This window comes from Heterodontus francisci, chromosome 32 (genome assembly GCF_036365525.1).
Source record: "Heterodontus francisci isolate sHetFra1 chromosome 32, sHetFra1.hap1, whole genome shotgun sequence".
NCBI lineage: Eukaryota > Metazoa > Chordata > Chondrichthyes > Heterodontiformes > Heterodontidae > Heterodontus > Heterodontus francisci.
Genome location: NC_090402.1, coordinates 20,391,569 through 20,409,625, shown reverse-complemented (window position 1 = coordinate 20,409,625; position 18,057 = coordinate 20,391,569). Strand labels below are relative to the sequence as shown.

At 40.8% G+C, this 18,057-nt stretch overlaps 1 protein-coding gene across 7 annotated transcripts in view; it reads left to right on the top strand.

Annotated features, from left to right (window-relative positions):
- Positions 1-18,057, top strand: part of ralgps1 (Ral GEF with PH domain and SH3 binding motif 1) — a 650,997-nt gene that overhangs the window by 172,324 nt on the left and 460,616 nt on the right. For all 7 annotated transcript variants that reach the window (XM_068012423.1, XM_068012421.1, XM_068012419.1 and 4 more), the window contains 2 exons: positions 11,107-11,190; positions 15,845-15,934. In XM_068012423.1, the coding sequence (XP_067868524.1) occupies positions 11,107-11,190; positions 15,845-15,934 (174 nt within the window). The remainder of the gene's footprint in view (positions 1-11,106; positions 11,191-15,844; positions 15,935-18,057) is intronic.

Sequence of the window (18,057 nt, the reverse complement as noted above, 5' to 3'; positions counted from 1 at the left end):
TTCATATCCTTCACATCTGTTTAGATTCCCTTGTTCCACTGCGAAGTTGACCTATTTGTCCATTGTGAAAATGGATGCAAACATCTGTGGCCATTTTGTGTCTATAACTGGTATAACCTAATTCAGCTGTACAGATCCCATTGCTACCCTTACCTGTTGCTTTGTATCGTATGTGCCGATTGTCAGAGTCTCCCTTGCCATCATCTCTGCTCCTTGTTACCTGTGGGGTGAACAGCTTCTGTATCAATTCATCGAGATGTTTAAGTATTCTGCCTTTAAGGGAAAGGGCTTTTGAAAATTCTGTACGAGGCCAAGTTATGTGACACTTTTGGCTGGAGATGATAAAGGAACTGTATCTGAGATGGGGAAGGTCTTCTGTACCAGTCCCACATATTCCTGGGTGAATTAGCAAAGGCAGACAGTGACCAAGCTCATCAGAACATCTGCAGACTGGACTTCTCAGCACAGTGGAAAGATATAGGAGTACAAAAGGGTGCGGGGATAACAAGTTAGAGGATGAGACACATCAATGCATGATAGTGCCTATCAAATGGGACTGTCATTTCCAACAGGGGTTTCCAAGACCATAAGGAGCTGCAGACCACCCTTATGAATTGTTCTTTCTAAAAAAAAAAAATCGGAATGGGAGTAGGCCAATCAGCCCCTCTAGCCTCTGCTACCATATAGTGAGAGCATGCCTGATCTGTATCCTAATTCCATCCGCCTGCCTTGGCTCCTTATCCCTTAATACCCTTTGGCTAGCAAAAATCTACTGCTTGTTGTGGGAGAGAGTTCCACCCTTTCTATGAAGAAGTGTTTCCTAATTTCTTTCCTGAATGGCCTGGCTCTGATTTTATGGTATGCCCTGAACATAACTTTCAAAATTACAAGGATAATATTTTCTAATTTTGGTATGTAAATTTTATTTGAAAATATCATATTAGTTTAGTAATTCAGGCAAACTCATTCAACCTTTAATGAAGAGCAGATGTTTAGGAAAGATGTAATTTTGACATGCCTGCAGAGTAGTAGCTAGCCCAAGACAGACCCAGAGAAAATATTACACACAAACTTCATTTTCTAAATGAAAAATGGCCTGCAAAATTGATTTGAGTAGAATTTTACAAGCCTATTTATGATTGAATGAATTTTTTTTAGGTCTGTTGTTGCTTTAATTGTTTAAAATGGCCAAGCAAATTTAATTTAAGATTTATTAGAATTTGAATTACATGACATGGATCAGCCTGTATTGATTGTAATGGTTTCTGACTGTTCCACTATAACTAAAGCAGCCAGATGCTAGAATAGTCAGCTAAATTTTCCAACTCTCTGTGGATCAGAGGATTCAGGGTTCTGAGTTTATGAACATTCCAAAGTGCAAACATCAATGTTGGATTATGTACAGATACGTTGGTTAACTTTTATGTCTGCATAAAATATCAAAAAATCTGTTTTCAGTCTAGATGTTGGGATATTATACAACTTTTTTTTTGTTCAGATTAAAGCATCTAGCCAATATTCTGGGCATAGAGCAATACAAAACTTTTGTTCCTTTAGAATGTGTTCCTTTTATGCAAATATTAGTAATGTCATGTTTCTACACAGAATGTCCACTAACCATTGATTATATACAGAATAATGAATGTCATCAAGATATCACAAGGCAATAACAGTGTCAGGTTTAGACAGCTTTACAAACCAGGTGAGCCAAGTTTGATGGGTTTTGGCGGTCACTTGAACTAACCAAATGATTATTATTTGACTCATGTCACAGTCAATCCCCAAAGGAAAACAGGGATAATCTGCTCCGAGACATCAGCCAGTATTGCTGTGTGATTTGGACATTGGCAAAATTGAGCATAGCAAGTTAAACTTAAAAATAAATAAATGGTCATTAGTTCTAACCAACTTGCCTTCCCCGCTACCCCCCCCCCCCCCCCCCACCATCCCCCACCACCCCCAAGGTAAACCTCCAGCTTAATTGTGAACTCCCTTATTTCTTTGAGGAATGCTCCAGTTCTATAGTTTGTCCTAAAGATAGTTTGATTTGCCCATACATTTCCAGCTTTCACTAAGTTTCAAAACAGTCAACAATGTTTACTCCATACTAAGAAACCACAAGGTCACTTCACATGAAGCAGAAATTCTCTCTCTCTCTTTCTAACGTCATCGGCACGTAGCAGAAATGATAAAAATTAAAGTTTTGTGCGCGGTCTAAAATCTCAGTCTTTTCATTGCTAATGTTAACTTTCTGCACATTTATTCAATAATTTGAAGCTGAGATTTTCAGTAGAGTGCTTGAACTATGCGATTCGCCTCCAATTCATCATCCACAGAGGCTTGAATATGATGGTTTGGGCAAAGCTGCATCTGTTTAAAATAGTAGGGGATGGGGGCTCAAATGCCAGAAATGCATGCTGAACATATGATTTGTTCTGAATTCTGTGAAGAATTTTGTGGTATTTTCTTAACATTGTAAAGTAGGAAAATAGTTTACGTCCATAATAATCCACAGTCTGTTGAAATTTAAGTTTTAATATGGGGAGAAAACTAATGGGAAAAAAGTGGCCGAATTATAAACTTTGTAAAAACTGAGCCAATGAGTTGTTAACTTAAGGCTAAATAAACTCAAGCACTCGTAATTCCAGGAAAGGGCCAAATCTACCGTGGACAACTACATCAATACCTGGTAAAATAATGGAATGGATTATCGAGCAAATTTGAGCATCTAAATGAAAATAATCTGATCAATGACAGTAAATGTGGTTTAGAAGGGGAAACTCCTACAGGGTGAAACTCCTTCGCGTTTTTGAGAAAGTGGCATCCCAAGTGGAGAATCATAAACCATATGTACGTAGATTTAGAAAAATTGACTTGCGACTGAGTTCCCCATGAAAGATGTTGTGAAGTTGAACTCAGTGGGAGTTTAAAGTAAGTCTGGCTGTGAAGGAAAGAAAGCAGTGGGTACTTGCTAGGGGAATTGTGCTCGGGGTTGTTTACTGAGTGGAGTGTCACACCCATTTGTGATGGGGCCCTGACTGTTCCTAATCTACAATACTGCCTTAGATGCTGAAATCCAATAAAAGGGAAGCTCATGGATACTAAACTTAGGGAGGCAGTTGAAATAGATTACGTAGGCAGTCAACTACAAAAGGATAGTTCATGCCGTTGGTCAAATCAGTGACCTACATCACCACCTTAACAATTAAATACTCATTACTTTTAGTACCTTAGTTTTCAGTTTGGAGAAGAGTAAATGGTTTCACTGGAACTAATCTCCCTGTTGGCTGAAGCTGATCCACATTTGCAGATCTGTCAGAGAAGCCACAAGTCAGTCTGGTCTAACTTTTTAGCAGACAATTTCCAATTTTGTGAATTGATCAAATGGAAGAGAACATACCAAAAGAATATTGTGGGTTGCTTGTTTTGCAGTTTAATTACCATCTTTTGAGAAAAAAATGTATATAACCAGCATTTGAATACGTCGTTTTGTACATTAAGCAGCTGTTCAAAGGTTGAATGATTTTAATTTCCTTAACTGTTTTCTCCCCAATTTTTATTTTCAAAATTTGTTCTGTAATTATGCAAACATTATCCTCGTTGCATAATGTTAATCATAGAATGGTTACAGCACAGCTGGAGGCCATTTGGCCCATCGTGTCCATGCCAGCTCTCTGCAAGAGCAACTCACCTAGTCCCACTCCCCTGCCTTTTCCTTGTAGCCCTGCAAATTTTTTCTCTTCAGTTAACTATCCAGTTCTTTTTGATAGCCATGATTGAATCTGCTTCCAGCACACACTCAGGCAGTGCATTCTAGATCCTAACCACTCGCTGCATGCACAAAGTTTGTCCTCGTGTCACTTTTGCTTCTTTTGCCAATCACCTTAAATCAGTGTCCTCTGGGTTCTGGATCCTTCGCTCAATGGGGACAGTTTCTTCCCTTCCACACGGCCCAGACCCCTCGTGATTTTGCACACCTCTATCAAATCTCCTCATAATCTTTTCAAGGAGAACAGCTCCAGCTGCTCCAAACTATCCACGTAACTGAAGTTCCTCATCCCTGGAACCATTCTCATGATTCTGTTCTGCACTCTGTCTAAAGCCTTCACAGCCTTTCTAAAGTGTGATGCCCAGCACTGAACACAATACTCTGAACTGTATCAAAGCAGGAACTCAAATCATAGACTACCTGAAGTAGCAATGTTTCTAAGAAAAATTGGAAATGCTTCACAGAATCACAGAATTGTTAGTGCAGAAGGAGGCCATTCGGCCCATCGTGTCTGCACTGGCTCTCCGAAAGAGCAATTCACTCAGTGCCATTCCCTCGTCTTCTCCCCATAACCCTGCACATTCTTCCTTTTCATATAACAGTCTACTTTGTAATTGGTGTAGGGGATTGGAATTACAATCGCATTTATTATTGTAATTGCAGAGAAGTGCACATAACTGATGAATAACTGCACTGAAACTTCTGGCTTGCAAGGGGCAAGTTTCTTTCTAGTCCTGGCGAGATTCAAAACAAATAATTTCCCAACTTGCAGATAACATTTGTGTGTCTCCTCTTCAATCAAGGATTTGCCATTGTTTCTTCTGTGTACTTTCCTCAATAGACCCGAACCTATTGCAGCTCTTGCCTAACCCATTCATTGACTCAGTGTCTGTACCATAGATATGTTTTAATCCCTTTGGAATTTATAGCCAGATATTGATTTCACTGTCGGGTAGCAATGTATAGTTTTCATGTTGCATTAAGTTTGAATAGTGACAATGCCATTCCACAAATTACAATGTAGCTTCACCACAAATGAATACCAGCACTGAAGTGAATTGTTTAGTCAATTTATTTTGCTAGCACTAGATTTGCTACCATCATAAAACCAATACACCATCAGCATTATAATGTATTCTTGGACCAGGTTTTATGACTATCCTTTGGACCCAAGGCAATAAATTAACTGCTCTGTTATCTTTTTAACAATTCACACAATTTCCGGTGTGCATATTTTGGTGATCCACTCTGCAGTAATGCAAATGATTTTCCGGGAACACTGCCATTACCTCAAAGTGCACAGTGGCCACTTCAGCGTATTCTATTACTGCAGTATTTTGAACAGGTTCAGAAACTCTACAATTGCAACTTTAGGGTGAAGATTATTTATGTTTCCAGTGGCAGTAAGCAGGGTTGCAGTCCCCATAAATATCTTGATGGAAGTGTCACCATGGGAATAACTTGACAGGACATCCCATTGATGTGAAATAACAATTTTGGGGACAGTTTAAATAAAAGAATTATCAGATTTTTTTTAAACCAGACTTTTGCAGGGAAACTTTTTGGTGTAGGTTTGATGATTTGTTCTATGGTTGTGAGCTATGCTTGAAAGGTCACATTGATTGCCCATTCTTGGTTGCCCAGAGAAGGTGGCAGTGGACTGGAGATTCCTATGGTGATGAAATTCTGACAACTCTGTAGGGAATTCCAGGTTTTTGAGGTAGTGATGCTGAACTACAGTGAATGATGTGTAATTACTCTCAAACAGCTGTCATAACCCCTGTGTACGATTGTGAGCAGTGATGTGTATTCTGTGACTCAAGAAACTTCAATGGCTTTTCAACAGACTTAATAAAGAACTTTTCTGTAATATAATCACATTGCTCTTCAAAATTTAGCACTTCAATCACTCACATGTCTTACTGTACTTTGAAAAACTCAATACCTTTGCGCATTAGATTTGTCATTCTTCTTGAGAATGACTGCATTGAGCTTAGCCAAAAGGACACCTGATAAAAGAATTCACAACTATCTGAGAAGTTGTGGATGACTATATCTTAGGCTCAATGTGACTCTAAACTTTATTCAGATGAGTGGATTGCTTCATAATGAGTTTCGTGCCTGAACTATGCTCCAGCTCAGCATCCATTTGCCGGGAACTTCACTTCCTGGCATGTTCACTCCTTTGGGTTTTCTCTGGAGTGATTTGCTCTTCTTTAATTTATTTAATGGTTCAACTGCTTTGCAACAATTGTTAAAGCTGGAGCCACTATACATTCCTGTACAAGGGCCTGCCCCAGATGATGTGCCTTTTGCTACTCCTGTGTGTCATGTGCTGTGCGGCAGTCACCTAGGCTGATCTTTCAGCGCCCAGAGGAGGGCATCTACTCCTCCCAGCCTCACAAATGGGAATGATAAATTTGGCCTCCACTTGGTCTGGGCCACCAGCCAGCACTGGGCAGAATCATAGTCATTTATGGCACAGAAGGAGTCCATTCAGTCCATCGAGTCCATGCCGGCTCTTCGCAGAGTTTTGTAGTCTGTCCCATTCCCTGGCTTTATCCCTGCAAGTCTATTTCTCTCAGGTGCTCATCCAACTTCCTCTTGAAGTCATTGATTATCCCCACTTCCACCACCCTTGTGGGCAGCAAGTTCCAAATCATTACCACCCACTGTGTGTAAGAAAAAAAAGTGCTTCCTCATATTCCACCTGCAACTTCTGCCCTAAACTTTCAATCTGTGTCCCCTAGTCCAAGTACTATTTGTTAATAGGAACAGGTTTTCCTTATCTAACTAACCTGAGCCTGTCATAATCTTGTACACTTCTATTAAATCTCCCCTCAATCTCCTTTTGTTCTAAGGAGAACAAACCCAGCTTTTCCAACCTAATCTTGTGATTAAAACCCTACATCCCTGGAACCATTCTGGTAAATCTCCTCTGCACTCTCTCTCAAGGACACTCACATCCTTCCTGGTGTGGTGACTAGGACTAGAAGTAATACTCCAGTTGGGGCCTAACCAGAACTTTATAAAGGTTAAGCTTAACTTGCCTGCTTTTGTAATCAATGCCTCTTTATGAAGCCTAAGATCCCATATGCTTTGCTAACTACACTCTCAATATGTCCTGCCACCTTCAAAGATTTGTGCACATGTCCCCCCCCCCCCCCCCCCCCTCCACGTCCACTCTGTGTGCAAAATGCACACAGTGTCCAGTATTGCTGTAAAAAGGCAATCTGGATCCTATACATATCCTAGGACTCCGATTTCCATATTGAATGGACTGCCTGTCTAGCTTACCCTGGGCAAGATGGCGATGTCCACACCCATGGCAAGCACAGGGTGTTGAGTTATTCCCCATCATTTTTTGAAGAGTTACTAGCTCATTTCCATTGGGTGGGAGGCCTCATATTCCTTTGTGTCGCAAAAGACTTGGGGAGAAAAGGGCAGAATCTTCCTGGTCCCACGAAAGGGGGGCTTGAAGGCAGGACCAGGAGGAAGTTATGAAATTAGGGTGTCAGGTCAATGGTCTGACCATGATCTTCTCGGCAGTGGTAGGTACCCAATCTGCATAATTGGGCTCTGCAGATTGTGGATGTCACTGGGATCGTCACAGTGGCATACAAGCCCCGGTGCTGAGGCCAAAGCCCAGCGGGTGCCTGGAGGCTGTGGCTGGTGGGGGTTGGGGGGAATCTCTTTCAGTTCTCTGCCCCCCCCCTCCCCTCACTGGAGGTACAGCTACAGCTGCAGCCACCGGCCATCCTTGTGGAGGGGAAATCACCTCTCCCAGTGGGGCCTGCGGCCTCAGGAACCCACAGTCATGCTTAACTGGATGGCACTCCCGGAGGCAGCCCCTTAATTGGCAGCCTTGGGAAAGATCTCATAGAGCGGGCTGCTGCTATCAAGGGCATGGTCGGGACCCAGAAATGGCCCCTTCCCGCAATTATTTCAGAAGTTCTTAAGATTCCGCCCAGAGAGTGTGCTTGATAAGTAGCCTACCTGAATAAGCATGTCTTGTCTCTAGATGAAAGAAGGGGATTCACTCTTTCATAATTCAATCTACACCAATCTATTCCAGTTGTGAACTTGGGTGGTCGACAGTGTAACAGTTTGAAACGTGTCAAAGTAGGTCAGCTGAAGGGATCAGACGTGGGTTCTGTAAGCTGTTAAAATAAGAACAGCTGGTAAAATGCAAATCTTGGGAATTCATTAGCCATAATATTTTCTTTGCAATGGATATTTTATTATTGTGTACTAACAAGATTTCTGGGATAAGATACAGTTTCTGAAGGATAACATTTGGAACTAACTGCTGAATAAATAAACACCTGGCTGAAGGTTTGCTTTGTGGGCTAGTCCAAATGTTATTGGTGTGTGGAGAGAGGGACAGAATAGAGTGGATTTTAACTACGTGGCAGACAATTTTGTGCACAGCAAGGTCCTACAAACAATGAATGAATGACTAGTCAATCTATTTTGGTGTTGGTGGTAGTTGAAGGAGAAGTGTTGGCAAGGACTTGGAAGAACTCCTCGCTGTTCTTCGAATAGTGCTACGAGATGTGTAGGAGTCTTTATTTGAGGCCGTAAAGGATTGATTATTGGTAGTATCCCAGATTTTGCAGTTGTAATGGCAGTGAAATTGTTAGTATTCGTCGTTATCCACATACGCGCAGTTAAAAGTGGCAATGTAGAGGTTGCTGTCACCGATTCCCACCTCCTTCACAGGTCACTGTTGACGTCCTCGCAGATGGAAATCAATTGAAATCACAGATTTGATGTGAGCTTCCACTTTCTTGTTTTTCGTCTCACTGTAAAAACCCCTGAAAATTTGTGCCTTGTTGAATGAGGTGTAACTGGGTTATTAAATGGCATGTCAAGTGACTACTAAACAGCTGCTCTGGACCTGAAAAACTAATATCATATTTGTAGAATGTCACATTTCTCCATTCCATGCTTTAAAAACTCCACAGATTTTAAAAATATTTTTGTTTTACATTTTATGATATTTCAGCTTCCACCTTCATCCCATATATATGTCCCAATCTTTATTTTGCTTTCTGTAAGATTATAAGAACTGAACGATAAAAATCCACTTGTTACTTCCCGGTTTGCTGTCCGAGAATTTTTTAATGTGATTGGCTGCTTGACCTGCTTGATGACATCACAGGTGCTGGATGCCAGAGATTCCCTATAGCTAGCGCCAAGGTGAAATTAACAGTGGGAAAGGTGAAATTCGCATCCGAGATCGCTAGATCTTTGTGGGCAGCTTTCTTTAACATCAGCAGCAAACACTGCCACTTCACTGTCGACTGCAAAATCCAGGCCAATATTTTTAAACCACACAGCTAAGTAGACAGAAGAGATGGATATTGCTGTTATCTTTTTCATGAAAGTGGCTTTGGATGCCTATTTTGCAGAAAGACAGATGACGGCACGACATCTTCACACTGCTCTTATTCTAGCAGTGGTAGGTCACACGGTGACTCAAAAAAAAAAACACTGGTTTGCACTTTTCTGCAATGATTTACCAAATCATAATTGTGAAAGGAGTGAAAGGGATGTACAGTTAGCAATTCTCGCAATTATGTATTAAAAATCATTAAAGCCTAGTTAGTATTGTAATGTTTTCTATCAGTGGAATGGGCTCGCACCTTTTATTTAGATGCACAGCTAGCATATTGTATCCTGTCATTATCTGCCTGATTTTACAAGTAGCTTTGGTGTTGTTACTGAGTGCTAATCTGGAAAGTAGCAAAATGTAAAAATGCCAAATGTATATGATGTTTATGAGCATGACGAGCATATTCTGTAAATGCTTTTAATGATTTCTTGGTGACTTAACAGGATTTCCTGCCATAAATAAAGTAAATGTTTCCACATTGGATTGAAATCCAATCAGCACCTGTTGAGCATTTTCATCCAATTAGGGTTAATTGGAATGTGTTTTGTCACTTATTTATTTATACCTTTTCTTTGTCACAGAAGATCGTAATAAATATCATATTTTGCTGAATAACAAAAAGCAATTTTTATTTAAGCCCCCAATCCAAAGGAGTGGTGCCATGCAAAGAAACCAAAAATTGGGGGAAAAATTATGAACTAATCTCATTTAGTTTGGACTCGTCTGAAGTTGCTTCTGATTACAGTGCCCCTACAAATGTGAATGTTGCTCCAATTTTGAGGTGTGCTGTGCTGACCTGGTCCTAAATGTACAACTCATTGGAATTCCTGGGATAGCAACATGCCGAAATCAATGTATAGTGAGGTTTGCATCATGCAGTAGCATGAGCTGTGCTCCTATTGCACGCCTGAAAAACCTGCCTCTGTCTCTGTTTTTATCTCTTTCTGCATTGTCTGAAAGTGATGACTGGCATTTCCTCAGGATGAGAAGGATGAGCAAAGGCTTAGAGTCAGGTCTTTGAACTGACCCTCAGTAATCTGGTGGACAATGACGATGTTTCCTAAATGTATATATATTGCCACTTTCATGTTGCTTTTTCCATATTTTGCAAGTGAAGTCCAGCAATATAATTCCGTTTCATTGTATCATTCAAGTTTTCATATCTGCAGCTAATAAGTCTAAACAAAGTGTGACTGTATTTCTTTGCCCTGATTAGAATTTGTGAATCAATCTCAAGTAAGTTATCTGTTTTGGACATAGTTACAGAGTAACGAAAGAAAAAAGGGCGGCACAGTGGCGCAGTGGTTAGCACCGCAGCCTCACAGCTCCAGTGACCCGGGTTCAATTCTGGGTACTGCCTGTGTGGAGTTTGCAAATTCTCCCTGTGTCTGTGTTTTCTCCGGGTGCTCCGGTTTCCTCCCACAAGCCAAAAGACTTGCAGGTTGGTAGGTAAATTGGCCATTATAAATTGCCACTAGTATAGGTAGGTGGTAGGGAAATATAGCAACAGGTGGGGATGTGGTCGGAATATGGGATTAGTGTAGGATTAGTATAAATGGGTGGTTGATGGTCGGCACAGACTCGGTGGGCCGAAGGGCCTGTTTCAGTGCTGTATCTCTAAACTAAACTAAACTTTAAAAAAAAGCCAGATACAAGCTAGATCGAATGATATGTAGGTCACCTGTCAAAACTGTACCAGAGTATTAATAAACGTGATGGACATAGAGCAGTTAAAGTGCCACTTTTGGTTCCTTGCACAAGCACAGTGCACTTTGTTAGATTTGCACTGTCAGTAGCAAGTTTTGTCCTGAGTTCTTCAAAAATTTAAGTTAATTTGACCAAAATGAACAAAGCCAGTTTACAGTGGAAATAGATGCTGTAATGTTTTCCTAAATGCTGACAATGTTTTAAGTCATTATTGATTCTGTTTGATTTCCAGGAGCTGGCTAGCTGTGGATGGAATAAAAAAGACAAACATATCCTGGCACCAAATATTGTTGCATTTACAAGACGGTTTAATCAGGTAGGTACTGTGGCGTCTGTGTTACTAATACATAGTTACAATATGTTTTGCAGTTTGTGTGTTCTCCATATATCATGAGTAAATCAGGCAGAAAACCAAGTTGTGGCATGATTTCCCATTCACGTGCATTCACATGTGGATGATTCTTTTCTGTACTTCATTCACACTTATTTATTTAAATGTCATTTATTTCTCTTGTGTCAACACCATTTCAGGCTAAGAGTCTTGAAAATTACTTGAGGTCCATTGAATTTCAGTTCTCTATTCATTGTTATATTATAAAATTAGATTTGTGTTGAGGCCTGACTTCAAAAACTAGCATCCGAATGAAGGAAGCCCTTTTCTAAAAACAGTTGCGATAATTAGTGAGTGTAGAGATGCCCACAGTTGTGCTATCATATTGCTAATGCTCCAAGGTCGGTCAAAAAGAAGATGCCCTGATACCTCCAACTGCAAATAACAATTTTGATGGTTGATGTCGGATCTGCCTTTATGGTTAACTGCATAAAGTTGAATCAATCCACAGAGCATGCTGTTCCATTTTGAGAAATTGGTTTCAAAACTTTGGGAAAATTATACACCTTGGGCAATTCTTGTTCGAAATAATTGCCTATATCTATTAGTCATTCCATAGAACTGATGGTTCAAAGATTAGCTGTAAGATAGCTAACCTTGATTTAGATTGAGACTGTTTATTGAGCAATTATACTCATTGTGGGTGAGAGATTGAGTCAGTCTTGGAAGTATGGGCAGAGACGTATTGCAACAGAGACTCATTTTGTGTATCCAAATCCAGACTTCAACATACAATCGTGTTCATAAAATAGGTTTATGCTTGCTTTGCCCAACTCAAATAAAAAAATTTCCCCTTTTTGATGTATGAAATTGAATAATCTCTTGCTGTACTTTTAAAACTCTTTCTGCACCAGTCAGCACTATCAAATAGTTAAGCAAGTATTCTGCATCATTATAATTTCAGCTTTGTCTTTGCTAGAATTGAGTTATTCAACCATAAGCTGAAGACTTCAATCATTAGTGAAAGTTCAGAGAGGTCAGGAGCGAGTGCCAAAAGGTTGAGAGAAGAAAAGGTGGAAGAGGACAGAAGAGAAGAATATGTGCCAGTAGGGTCCAGTATTTATCTGTAGTTTTCAGGGAGAAGAAGCGGAACAATAAATGTTTGTTTACAGTGGTCTGGTAGAAGGTTGCAGCATTTAGGCTCAAGAAGCACGAACTAACCTTTCTGATGATGCTGTTTGTGTTTGACTTTGAGTATGCTAGTGTGCTTCTGGTCACTTCTGTTGTATGAGAGAGTCTCAAGACAAACCTCCACCCAGGGCAACTCCTGCTGTCCAGCCAACATTATGGGGTAGACTTGGTGACATTCATTGGCCAGCATTGCATTCAATCAGATTCACTGCAGTATAAAGTTCATCAAAATTAGTCAGAAGTCAGTTGAAAATTCAGTTGATAATTGTCCATAGTTAAGGAATATTTTCCTCATGTCCAGTCCTTCCCAACTTTAAAATCAGATGTGTAATTTGTATCTTTCAACATTGTGCCTTTGAAGTAGAGAGTAAATTTTCTGAGGGTTCCTAGTGTAGAGTTTTACTTGACAGGGACATGGGTGGGAGAATGCCATTGATTTTTTGCTCATTAAAATTGATAGGCAAATCAGGAGCATTGCTGATTGTTCTATCTTATCATCCCAACAAATCTTGGCAACGTGTTCGTGTTACATGTAACTGTGGTGGGAGTGGAGTCCTAACCTATTGTTCTGTAGCAAAGTGATGGGGACAACACATACTTCTGCCTGATTTAGCACTAGATGGGCCTGGATGTGTTTTTATGAGGTTAGGGCTAATAGGTGAATGGAGGAAAAAACAAAAATGCTTGTCTGTTTTCTGTAGCTAACCTGGGGATTGTGTGATGCTAAATTAAACATAGAACATAGCACAGTACAGCACAGTACAGGCCCTTCGGCATTAACATTCTTCACCTTGATGAGCAGCATTTATCTTGGTAAAAGAATTTGGATGATGAAAAATGGAGTTGACATCCCAGGAACTAAATATCCCATTTACCATTTCAATCATATCACTAATTTGCCAGCTGTAAGTTCTGAAACATTGTGGGGAGTTTTAACGCCAACAGATGGTCAAGTGGGGGTTCAAGTGAAAATATCTGAATCCTGCCTCCAACCCGCCCACTTCCAGTTTGAATAGAGGTAGGAAGGTGGGTGAGTGACCGAGCAACTCGCTCCAAGAAAGCGGATTGACACTTTAAATATTATAATGAGGCATCGAGCTTCATTTGAATGCACCAGTTGAATTTAACTGTGGACACCGGGCTTCCTAAGCTCAGCAGCTAACTCAGACGAGGACTGGAGAACCCAGTGCTTTTCCACCTACCTACTGGTTTCAGGGTATCTGCCTGGATAACCCTCAGCGGTTGGACTCCTCCTCACCCCCTACTCCAGAAGGCCTCTGATTTCCCCCCACTTCCAGCCTTGACCTCTTCCACCCAACCACCCCCAGGCCTCGAATGTCCCCTGGTCCTCTGGACTGCTCCCCAACCAACTGGAAGCCAAGCAAAAACAAGAAATGCTGGATTCACTCAGCAGGTCTGGCAGCATCTGTGGAAAGAGAAGCAGAGTTAACGTTTCGGGTCAATGACCCTTCTTCGGAACTGACAAATATTAGAAAAGTCACAGATTATAAACAAGTGAGGTGGGGGTTGGGCAAGAGATAACAAAGGAGAAGGTGCAGATTGGACCAGGCCACATAGCTGACCAAAAGGTCACGGAGCAAAGGCAAACAATATGTTAATGGTGTGTTGAAAGACAAAGCATTAGTACAGATTAGGTGTGAATATACTGAATATTGAACATCAGCAAGTGCAAACCTGAAGAAAAACAACCTGAAAAAAACAGTGGGTAAGCAAACTGAACAAACCAAGATGAAATGAAATAAATGCAAAAAAAATTGTAAAAAATGTAGAAAGGAATGCAAAAAAAAAAGGAAGAAAAAATAACTAAAAATGAAAGTAAAATGGGGGGCCTGTCATGCTCTGAAATTATTGAACTCAATGTTCAGTCCGGCAGGCTGTAGTGTGCCTAATCGGTAGATGAGATGCTGTTCCTCGAGCTTGCGTTGATGTTCACTGGAACACTGCAGCAATCCCAGGACAGAGATGAGAGCAGGGGGGAGTGTTGAAATGGCAAGCAACCGGAAGCTCAGGGTCCTGCTTGCGGACTGAGCGGAGATGTTCCGCAAAGCGGTCACCCAGTCTGCGCTTGGTCTCCCCAATGTAGAGGAGACCACACTGTGAGCAGCGAATACAGTATACTACATTGAAAGAAGTACAAGTAAATCGCTGCTTCACCTGAAAGGAGTGTTTGGGGCCTGGGATAGTGAGGAGACAGGAGGTAAATGGGCAGGTATTACACCTCCTGCGATTGCAAGGGAAGGTGCCCTGGGACGGGGACGAGGTGGTGGGGGTAATGGAGGAGTGGACCAGGGTGTCGCGGAGGGAACGATCCCTTCGGAATGCTGACAGGGGAAGGGAGGGGAAGATGCGAAGCCAAGACTGGCTTCTGGACAGGGAACCTGACAGTGACGTAACAAGCGTGCTGTGGAGTTCAGCTCCACCATGTGTGAGGGGAGCCTCAGCTTTTGGGTTCAGGCAAGTTAAAATCCAGTCCATTATGTGAATCAGATCATCAACAAAATGAGAAAAAGGAAACCCTTTAGCTGGGAAAGAAGTAATTTGGTGTACCTGCTCATTTAAGGACATGACTGTCAGCACCACCCTCTAACTTTTTGCTTAATGCTTATTTGTGTTTAAAAAATAGTAAACACCAATGTAGCTTGGTAGCTCCCCAATATAGGAAACTACAAACACAACTAAGTAAAAGTGAAAGCAACCGTGTGTAGTGCCAGCAGCCTTGGTGGTTGTGTCACCTTTGCCTTGTGCAGTTTCTTTCTGTTAATGTGTTCACCGAGCGCAAATAGGCTAATCGTTTTTTGATGTACACTGTAACATCGGTTCCCTACGAACATTATTTCATTCTTTAGAAAAAGTGTTGCATAGAAAAAAAGACATTGATTAATGGCAGTAAGTGAGCTTATTATCTGTTTTTATAAGTAGTGCTTAACAGTGTCAAATAATGTTCAGTTTGTACTCCATCTTAAAAAAAAAAGTGATGGTTTATCTAATAAATCCAAAGTTCCTTTTGTGCTGCCAATTGAAGATTAGTGAATTCCGCAGTCAGAACGTATCCAAATAAGCCTATTTTCTATGTTGCATGCTCGCATCAACTTGGTATTAGATCTGTGCAAATGCTGATTGGATTCACAGCTAAGTGCCAATTTGGCAGTCACACTCCCTTCAACTTTGGAAGAGCGTATTTACTTATGTAAACCTTCACATTTTTGACCCTTCTGCCAATCTTCCATCCTTCAAATTTTAAGGACAACGGTGTGATAGAGTCCATCCCACGCACTCCTTGATAGCTACTGCCAGTGTTACTCCATGATTACTGCATAGAAGATGTATTTATGACAACAAAAGGGGGCCCATTAGTTTTTTCGTAACCCCAGGGCGCACAGATGTCCCGGTTTCTAAGCTATGCCTAAACTTTGTGCATTCCCCACAGGTCAGTTTCTGGATTGTTCGAGAGATCCTGACTGCTCAGACTTTGAAAATAAGAGCAGAAATTTTAAGTCATTTTATAAAACTAGCAAAGGTAAGAAATTCCTCGCTGATGTCACAGTATTTTGGTACATTTTAAGACTTATTTCTATTCAAAGTAGCACTTTTCTTCCTCTTGTAGCTACTATACTTCACATATTTTCAGTCAGACAGCCAATGATCTGTTTGACCTCCGACTGATTTAGAAGCAAAGCCAGTACGGTGCAATAAAAATCAAAAACTGTGAAATGGCTGAAATTGAAAATTGGGAAGCCATCTTACTCATTTCCATTAAAAGCTCGGCCCTTGTCTTTGACTCTGTCCCTTTCATGGATCCTATTCATCACCAAGACCACTTACTTCTACCTCCTCAGCATTGTCTGTCTCCAAACTTAGCTCACCCCAAAACAATGGTAAAACCTTTCCTCTCTGTCCCTTCCAATCTCCAACATGTCCAAAGCTCTGTCACTCAGATACTGCTCTGATGGTCCATCACCCATGTCCTTATTCTAGTTCTCTGTCCCACCATTCATTGAATTCCAAATCCTCACTCTTGATTGCAAATCTGTTACTTCTGCAATTCCTCCAGCCATTTGGCCCAGCCTGTACTCTTCAGTCCTCCATACCAGGTCTCCTGTACATTCACTTCCCTCTGCTCTAACATTGGTAACAAAGCCTTCAACTGCCTTGGTCCAACTGTTTGGAGCTCTCTTCTTAAACTCCTTTACCTTTGCTGCTTCTTTCAAACTTTAAAGTTCCTGAAAACTTATACATCACGCTTTTGTCATCTCTCCTAATTCTCCTGCTGCTCCTTGATGTCTTTTCTCCTCTGTTAAGATTCATAAAATTGCTACATTAAAAGAATTATATAAACGTTACATGTTGTTGAAATTCTCGTAGATGCTTTTCGTCATAATTTGCACTTTTCAAGACAAATTCCTCATAATGTAAGAAATAGGAGCAGGATAGACCATACGGCCCATCGAGCCTGCTCCGCCATTCAATACAATCATAGCTGATCATCTTCAACTCCACTTTCCTGTCCACACCCCATATCCGTTCATTCCCTTAGAGACCAAAAATCTGTCTATCACAGCTTTAAATATATTCAACCATAGAGCTTCCACAACCCTCTGGGTAGACAAATCCAAAGATTCACAACCCTTTGAATGAAGAAATTTCTCTTCATCTTAGTCCTAAGTGATCATCCCCTTATTCTGAGACTGTGCCCCCATGTTCTAGATTTCCCTGTCAGGGGATACAACCTCTCAGTGTCTACCCTATCAATCCCCGTCAGAATCTTGTATGTTTCAATGAGATCACCTCTCATTCTTCTAAACTCTAGAGAGTATAGGCCCAATTTACTCAGCCTGTCGTCATAGGACAAACCCCTCATCCAGGAACCAATCTAGTGAACATTTGCTGTATCGCTTTCAATGCAAGTATATCCTTCCTTAAATATGGAGACCAAAACTGCACACAGTATTCCGGGTGTGGTCTCACCAAAGCCCTGTACAATTGTAACAAGGTTTCCTTATTCTTGTACTCCCAATTCCCTTGCAATAAAGGCCAACATGCTGTTTGTTTTCCCAATTACTTGCTGTATCCGCATTCTAACTTTGTATTCCTTCTACAAGTACACCCAAGTCTTTCTGAACATGAACATTTTGAAGTTTCATGTTTTTTCATTCTGTATTAAGTTCTAGATGCTTTTTAAAACTTAATATGAAAAGTTCTGAGATGTTTGTTTAGAATTATTTTTGGCCTCCACTGATGGCTCAGCAAGTTTCTCAAGCAATGAGCCATAGGGACCAGAAGGACTCCCCAGGCTTGATTCTTGGCTTTTTTGTGGGAAATTAATTTCACCCAATGTGGTAAAATGGGCACGACATTGGATCTCCATGTTCCTGAGTTAGTGCCAGATTTGGATTTGCTCCAGAAATACCTGTAGGAGAGGAGAAACTGAAAACCAGTAAAGTAAAAGAATTTTGAACCCCTGATTATTAATACTGTACATCAATAGTGACAACTGTTTGTTGACCAAATATTGTTAGTCCATTTGATTGAGGTAATGTTTATTTTGTTGGTTTGGCAAAGTTTGTATGTTAAAGCTGCATAGAACAAAGCCAGTTTTGTGCCTGTTTAAAATGTTATAAAGCTTCTGTCAAGAATCAGGGA